Here is a 9,035-nt window from a genome sequence, read left to right as displayed (position 1 = left end):
CAATACATGTATACATATACAATACATACATATACGTATACATGTATATGTATACATGTATACATATATACGTATACATATATACGTATACATGTATACGTATATATGTATACGTATATATGTATACACATATACACATATACGTATACACGTATACAAATATACGTATACATATACACGTATACGTATATACGTGTATACATGTACACGTATACATGTATACGTATACACGTATACGTATATACGTATACACATATACGTATACATATATACGTATACACGTATACATATATATATACGTATACATATATACATATACACATATACGTATACATATACGTATACATATACACATATACGTATACATATATACATGTATACATATACGTATATATGTATACATACAGTATATATAGCATATATGTATGTATACATATATGTATGTATACATGTATATATGTATACATATGCACATGACATTTCCAAGAAATACAACAAAGGTTCGTCTGATTGGCTACGGTTAAAATGTCTTTCCAACATTTGGCCAGTGGATGAATAATTCTAGGCTTCAATCCGACGTCTTTTTGACAGCAAGATACGACACGGTCAGTTTTGTTCTTCAGCTTTTCCGAGCAAATGATCGCTTTATCGTATCGGATAATTCCACCGACATCCCATAAGCACAACAGTCCTACAAGAAGGGAATATTTGACTTACTTGTCACGTAGTTTTATTACCAGTAGCTACAAGGATGATATGAAAGGGTTAATATCTCACAGTCAAGACAAAAACAAAAGAGGTCTCACTCTGCCCAGTAAATGGCCGCTGTTTTGTTTTTAGGGGGGTTTTTTTTTGTTCGTTTTTTTAACTCCTTCCGACCAGCTAAACTACGATAATACTCATCGGACGAGTGAGGATGCAGCAGAAAACTAACAAATCCCGGCGCAGAGCGAGGGATTAAAAAAAAGCCGAGCTCTACACGTTAGATAATCACGACACAACGACCATTTTGCACACAATTTGCGGATTTTTTAAAAAAAGGGAAGGAAAAAAAAATGGTACGGAATGGACGCGCCGTCGTCTTTGACGTGTTCTTCCCCCAAAATCATCACTTCACGAATCATCGGCTCAGACGTGGAACATCACACAGTCACGGGACTCGCTTTACCAGTGAAACCAGCAAAAAAAGCAGCTTTTGTCTGCTCATTTTGGTGTCTGGACGCCGTTTTGACACCAAATCGCCAGGAATGTTAAAGCTAACCGACAACAACAAACAAAACAAACAAAAAAAAACTTGGATCATGCTTAGCTAACAAACATCGCGCACGTTATGTGGAGAAAGTTCTAGCTACTGCGGTGACGTTCACAAAGTACGAAGTGCGATGCAGAAATTGAACGGAGAAACGGAGAGAGGATGAATGGAAGGAGGGGGCGTGGCTACCATGTCTATGCTGATTTTTTTTTTTTTTTTTGCCGTCATCAGAACGCTTGGACGCTGGCCTACTAAGTTATGCACGCAGCAGTTTGGACGCCTCTAAAGCCGAGTGGCCGTTAGGTTAAATCGGGAGGTCATAACGGGGGGGGGGGGGGGGGGATTTAGATTTTTTTTTCCCAGTCGGCATTTTGGCGAGGTGGTCGCTCTAGTGCGGCAGCGGCACCAGAATGTCCACGTAGTTGATGGGGAAGAAGCCCGAGTTGCCGTGCAGCATCCCCTCGTACCAGTTGTCATCGATCTTGTTGGTCAAGGTGATGATGTCGCCCTCCTTGAAGCCCAGCTCGCCCTCGTTCTCCGGGTCGAAGTCGTAGAGCGCGCGGCAGCACGGCTGGTCCATGGGCGCTGCCGGGAAATCAACGCGGGGATTAGTTAAGTTAAAGTACCAATGAGTTTCGCGCACACACTGCGAAAAGTCAGTGTTCAAAAACAAGAAAAAACTAGTGGTTCTTTTCTTTGAAGGCTCGTAAAATCAAAACCGTAGCACTTATCAAAACGCTTTCGTCAACTTTAGGGGCGGTATAGCTCGGTTGGTAGAGTGGCCGTGCCAGCAACTTGAGGGTTCCAGGTTCGATCCCCGCTTCCGCCATCCTAGTCACTGCCGTTGTGTCCTTGGGCGAGACACTTTACCCACCTGCTCCCAGTGCCACCCACACTGGTTTAAATGTAACTTACATATTGGGTTTCACTATGTAAAGCGCTTTGAGTCACTAGAGAAAAAGCGCTATATAAATATAATTCCCTAATTCACACAACTTTTAATCAGAAGGGTTCAATCTCTCTCCTGTAGTAGTTTGAAGACGAAACGACAAACGCGCTCAGAGGAGATAATGTTTGATGTTTGGTGACCGTTTTTTTACAAAAATGTAGTGTTGAAGGGGAGATTGCAAACTTCCTGTTGATTTTTGCTGAAGGATGTCAATCTATGAAATGTAGGTCTAAGTGAGACCTACATAGAGGTTTTTGTTTCATGTCTCTAAGACGTTCCTACCGGAAGTTACAAGCAGCTTTGTTTCCTAGGTGCTGCGGCAGCGGAGCAGCATCAGCGCAGCGGGTCTTTGAAGGCTCGTAAAATCAAAACCGTAGCACTTATCAAAACGCTTTCGTCAGCTTTTAATCAGAAGGGTTCAATCTCTCTCCTGTAGTAGTTTGAAGCCGAAACGACAAACGCGCTCAGAGGAGATAGTTTGATGTTTGGTGACCGTTTTTTTACAAAAATGTAGTGTTGAAGGGGAGATTGCAAACTTCCTGTTGATTTTTGCTGAAGGATGTCAATCTATGAAATGTAGGTCTAAGTGAGACCTACATAGAGGTTTTTGTTTCATGTCTCTAAGACGTTCCTACCGGAAGTTACAAGCAGTTTTGTTTCCTAGGTGCTGCGGCAGCGTAGCAGCATCAGCGCAGCGGGTCTCTGAAGGCTCGTAAAATCAAAACCGTAGCGCTTATCAAAACGCTTTCGTCAACTTTTAATCAGAAGGGTTCAATCTCTCTCCTGTAGCAGTTTGAAGCCGAAACGACAAACGTGCTCAGAGGAGATAATGTTTGATGTTTGGTGACCGTTTTTTACAAAAATGTAGTGTTGAAGGGGAGATTGCAAACTTCCTGTTGATTTTTGATGAAGGATGTCAATCTATGAAATGTAGGTCTAAGTGAGACCTACATAGAGGTTTTTGTTTCATGTCTCTAAGACGTTCCTACCGGAAGTTACAAGCAGTTTTGTCTCCTAGGTGCTGCGGCAGCGGAGCAGCATCAGCGCAGCGGGTCTTTGAAGGCTCGTAAAATCAAAACCGTAGCACTTATCAAAACGCTTTCGTCAACTTTTAATCAGAAGGGTTCAATCTCTCTCCTGTAGTAGTTTGAAGCCGAAACGACAAACGCGCTCAGAGGAGATAAAGTTTGATGTTTCGTGACCGCTTTTTAAAAATGTTTTGTTTTGAAGTGGGGATATCAAACTTCCTGTTGATTTTTGCTGAAGGATGTCAATCTATGAAATGTAGGTCTAAGTGAGACCTACGTGGAGGTTTTTGTTTAAAACGTTCCTATCGGAAGTTACAAGCAGTTTTGTCTTGTGTTTTCCTCTGAGAAGCAATTTTGTCTCTGTTTTATTCCAAAATTGCACGCAATTTTGGCTGGTGCTAGTCCTAGGTGTCCCAATACTTTTGTCCAGTGGTAGTCCTGCGTGAGACCTACATAGAGGTTTTTGTTTCGTGTCTCTACGATATTCGTACTGGGAGTTAGAGGAAGTTGTGTCTGTGTTTTTTTCCTAGGTGCTGCGGCACAGTGGTTGTTTTCTTTGAAGGCGCGTAAAATCACAGCAGCGGATCCATTTCACGTTGTCATTATAGGGTATTGTGTGTAGAATTTTGAGGACAAAAAAGAAACAATTCCATTTCACGTTGTCATTATAGGCAGCGGAGAAGCATCAGTGCTGCGGGTCTTTGAAGGCTCGTAAAATCAAAACGGTAGCACCTTCCAAAACGCCGTCGTCAACTTTTAATCAGAAGGGTTCAATCTCTCTCCTGTAGTAGTTTGAAGCCGAAACGACAAACGCGCTCAGAGGAGATAATGTTTGATGTTTGGTGACCGGATTAAACAAAACATTTGTTTTGAAGGAGGGATAGCAAACTTCCTGTTGATTTTTGCTGAAGGATGTCAATCTATGAAATGTAGGTCTAAGTGAGACCTACGTAGAGGTTTTTGTATCATGTCTCTAAAACGTTCCTACCGGAAGTTACAAGCAGTTTTGTCTGTGTTTTCCTCTGAGAAGCAGTTTTGTCTGTTTTATTCAAAATTGCACGCAATTTTGAGTTTTGAGGTTCGTTTTTTTTTTAGATCGCAATTTCTACCAGTCCCGATGTGTGTGAAAAGTTTGGTGAGTTTTGAAGTATTTTAAGGGGGTCAAATTACAGCTCAAAGACGCAAAAATTAGTGTTTTTAGGCATTTTTTGTCTTGAAGGGGAAATTGCCAACTTCCTGTTGGTTTTTGCCCGAGGATGTGTCATTATGAATTGTAGGTCTAAGTGAGACCTACATACAGGTTTTTGTTTCATGTCTCTACGCCCTTCCTAGTGGGAGTTACAGGCAGTTACTTTTGTGTTCCTTCCTAGGGGGCGCTAGAGCGCAATTTTGATTTTTGGGGTTAGGTTGTGGGGGTTAAAGTGTTGTGTCATCGTTTTTCTATGTGTGTGTAAAATTTGGTGAGTTTTGAAGCATGTTAAGGGGGGCGAAGTAGTGCGCAAAGCTGCGGAAGAATAATAAAGAAAAAAGAATAATAAAACCTTACAATTTCAAAAGTGTCCTTTGTCCCTGTACAAAGGACTCCCCCAGGGAGTCCTTTATACAGGGTACATGCGGATAAAGCTGCAGGCAGCGATGGACGGGACCGACTTTGAGGGCTCATAAAATCCAAACCGGAGCAGTAATTAAAACTCATCAACTTTTAATCAGAAGGGTTCAATCTCTCTCCTGTGCTAATTTGAAGCCGACACGACAAACGCGCTCAAAGGAGATAATGTTTGAAAAAAGGTGACTTTTTACTCAACTTTTGTTTTGAAGGGGGAATTGCAAACTTCCTGTTGATTTTTGCTGGGGGTTGTCAGTGTATGAAATCTAGGTCTAAGTGAGACCTACATGGAGGTTTTTGTTTCATGTCTCTACGACATTCCTACTGGGAGTTAGAGGCAGTTTTGTCTGTGTTTTCTTCCTAGGGGGCGCTAGAGCGCAATTTTGAGTTTTGGGGTTTGGTTTTTTTGATTAGATTGCAATTTTCGCCAGTCCTGATGTGTGTGTCCAATTTGGTGAGTTTTGAAGCATGTTAAGGGGATCAAATTACAGCTTAAAGAGGTGGCGGTATAATAATAATAATAAAACGCTAGAAATACAATAGGATCCTCTGTCCCAAAGGGACTCGGTCCCTAATTAGCTAACCTCAATGAACCAAAAATACCTTAAACTAAGTATATTCTCACTAATAACAAGTGCACTTTTCTTAGAAGAAAAAAAGAGAGACCTTTTTGCTCAATATGTTGAAAAATATTCTTAAATGAAGTAAATGCTAGTGCCATTATCTTGACATAATGATATGCGCTCGGCATTAGGAAAACTCTGACAAAACTGCTTGTAACTTTCGGTAAGAACGTCTTAGAGACATGAAACAAATACCTCTATGTAAGTCTCACCTAGACCTACATTTCATAGATTGACATCCTTCAGCAAAAAACAGGAAGTTTGATATCACCCCTTCAAAACTACATTTTTGTACATAACGGTCACCAAACATTAAACATGATCTACTCTGAGCGCGTTTGTCGTTTCGGCTCCAAACTGCCACAGGAGAGGGATTGAACCCTTCTGATTAAAAGTTGACGACGGCGTTTTTGATTCGTGCTACCGTTTTGATTTTACGAGCCTTCAAAGAAAAGAACCACTGTGCCGCAGCACCAAGGAAAAAAACACCGACAACTTCCTCTAACTCCCAGTACGAATATCGTAGAGACATGCAACAAATACCTCTATGTAGGTCTGACTTACAGCATACACTGACATCCTTCAGCAAAAATCAACAGGAAGTTGGCAATCACCCCTTCAAAACAAAAGTTTCATAAAAACACTCATTTTTGCCTCTTTGAGCTGTAGTTTGACCGCCTTAAAATACTTCAAAACTCACCAAACTTTTTACACACATCAGGACTGGCGGAAATTGCGATCTAATTAGGACTAGCACCTGCCAAAATGCGGACCCGATCAACGCTGCTTGCAGCTTTAATTTTTAATTGTAATTTTGAAGAATTTACCTGAATGTGCATGAACTATTTCTGTTCAAAATTGTTTGAAATGTTAAATGTTTAAATATTAACTGTCAGTTTACTGTACTGTGCCAACTGTACTACTATATGAGTACCTATTTTCTATTGTTTCATTGGAAATAAAACAGCAAAGTCCATTTGGCTGTCATCTGTTTTAATTATGAGACACAATTGTGTCAAAGTCATGATTTTTTAAATTCATGCTTGAAGTAAGAAATGATTACTTAAAAAAAGTAGTTTTCTACTTGTGAGTGTTGATGACACAACAGTTGATATTCTAGTTTCAAGCATGTTTTACTCAATATAGCTCATCAAATCTCAGCAACAAGCTGTAATATCTTACTGACATCACTTAGGAGCAAAACACTTAAAACAAGTAAAACACTCTACTAAGGGATTAAGAGAGGTCACGTGACTGGAGAGCTCACCTGGTGACCGGGCTGCAGGACACGAGGATGCGGCGGCAACAAGGGGGAAGAAAAAAAAAAGACAGAAAACATCAGCAAGGAGGTAAAGTTAGACACATGATGATTATTAAAAACGTGTAGTTTGACATTTTGGCCAGAAAATTGGTTATGCTAAGCTAACCTGAAGATAGCATTTGATGTGGAGTACATTCCTGAATTTGGATTGAAAATGGATGAATAAAGCAAAAAAAACGGGTTACAAAAATAAGTACGACCCAACACACAAAAGTGAGTGTCTCCCATACATCAACTTACTTGTGGCGGGCATTCATATGGCCTGACACATGACACGTGGCAAATTGGGGCCAGATGGCGGTAGAGTGTTAAATATCATAAAATGACCTAGAGGTTGTTTGATATATATTGATGACATGACTGTAAAACACAAAGTACAATAATGTACACATGAAAGTAATATATATGTTAAATCAACAAAACAAAGCAATGCAACAAACAGAATAAAGGTTGGCCGTTAGCTTAATGCTAACACACAATGGATGATCCCATTGTCATGCTAACGGAACTTGGCAATCTTTTGTACAAACGTTTAACAAATGAGATTTTAAGTGAGTTGCTATGTAGAGAGTTGCGCTTTCCATCATTTTCAGAAGACTGCATGCAAAATGATAACCCTCTCGCATGAGATCCACCCAGGAACGGGGGCCATGAATACATATGTATATATGTATGTATACATGTATGCAGGGCTGCAACTAACGATTAATTTGATAATCAATTAATCTGTCGATTATTACTTCGATTAATCGATTAATAATCGGATAAAAGAGACAAACTACATTTCTATCCTTTACAGTATTTTATTGAAAAAAAAACAGCATACTGGCACCATACTTATTTTGATTATTGTTTCTCAGCTGTTTGTAAATGTTGCAGATTATAAATAAAGGTTTATTAAAAAAAAAAAAGCTTCTGCGCATGCGCATAGCATAGATCCAACGAATCGATGACTAAATTAATCGGCAACTATTTTTATAATCGATTTTAATCGATTTAATCAATTAGTTGTTGCAGCCCTACATGTATGTATACATATGTATGTATACATATGTATGTATACATATGTATGTATACATACATGTATACATACGTATACATGTATGTATACATACATATATACACATGTATGTATACATGTATGTATACATACATATATGTATACATACATATACATGTATGTATACATACATATACATGTATGTATACATACATATACATGTATGTATACATACATGTATACATGTATGTATACATACATGTATACATGTGTGTATACATACATATTGTAAAACATGTATACATATGTATACATACATGTATACCTATGTATACATATGTATACATACATGTATACCTATGTATACATATGTATACATACATGTATACCTATGTATACATATGTATACATACATGTATACCTATGTATACATACATGTATACCTATGTATACATATGTAAAAATGTATGTTGTTTTTAAAGGGCTTTATAAATAAAGTTGGTATGGTATGTATACATGTACGTAGACATGTATGTATACATATGTATATACACACATGTATACATATGTATACACACATGTATCCCTTCCCCACTCTACATTTTGAAAAGGAGATTTATATATTTTACGTCGCCGAGTTTGAATTGAAAAGGGATGAATAAAAGATGACCGGGGAACAAAATAAGAAGGAAACATCACAACAAACTAAAGTCAGTGTTTGCCAAACATTACATTTACTTGTGGCGGGCGGCCACAATTAAAACGTTTTGAAAAAAGAAAATATATCTTGTTCACTTTGCAGGCGATATTTGTGCTGCCAATCACGTTCCATAAACATTGACTAGGTTATTTGCTTTAAAATGTTACTTTGATAGCCTCGTACCACAAAGTTTGTTTCCAAAGAGTTTGGTGACTATAAGTGGAAATACGCACGTTTTATGTCACTTTTGTTCACTTTAAATTTCATTTGTTAAATGTTTGTACAAAAGATTGCCAAGTACCGTTAGCATGACAATGGGATCATCCATTGTGTGTTAGCATTAAGCTAACGGCCAACCTTTATTCTGTTTCTTGCATTGCTTTGTTTTGTTGATTTAACATATATATTACATATGTATGTATATATATGTATATGTATATACAGTATATGTGTATATATAATATGTATATATATGTATGTGTGTATATATATGTATATATATATATATATGTGTATATATAATATGTGTATATATATAATATGTATATATCTGTAT

General features: G+C 38.2%; 1 protein-coding gene across 6 annotated transcripts in view; it reads right to left on the bottom strand.

The window, feature by feature from the left end:
• Positions 1 to 463: 463 nt before the first annotated feature.
• Positions 464 to 9,035, bottom strand: part of LOC133639491 (endophilin-A1-like) — a 109,054-nt gene continuing 100,482 nt past the window's right edge. For 5 of the 6 annotated variants that reach the window (XM_062032815.1, XM_062032810.1, XM_062032811.1 and 2 more), the window contains 2 exons: positions 6,726 to 6,737; positions 464 to 1,837 (listed from right to left, as the gene is read on the bottom strand). In XM_062032815.1, coding sequence (XP_061888799.1) covers positions 1,641 to 1,837; positions 6,726 to 6,737 — 209 coding nt within the window. In that variant the 3' untranslated portion in view covers positions 464 to 1,640. The remainder of the gene's footprint in view (positions 1,838 to 6,725; positions 6,738 to 9,035) is intronic. The other variant, XM_062032812.1, reaches the window with a different exon arrangement.

Source organism: Entelurus aequoreus, linkage group LG22, assembly GCF_033978785.1.
Source record: "Entelurus aequoreus isolate RoL-2023_Sb linkage group LG22, RoL_Eaeq_v1.1, whole genome shotgun sequence".
Classification (NCBI taxonomy): domain Eukaryota; kingdom Metazoa; phylum Chordata; class Actinopteri; order Syngnathiformes; family Syngnathidae; genus Entelurus; species Entelurus aequoreus.
The sequence above is the reverse complement of the archived record's forward strand: the minus strand, read 5'-3'. Positions and strand labels throughout refer to the sequence as shown.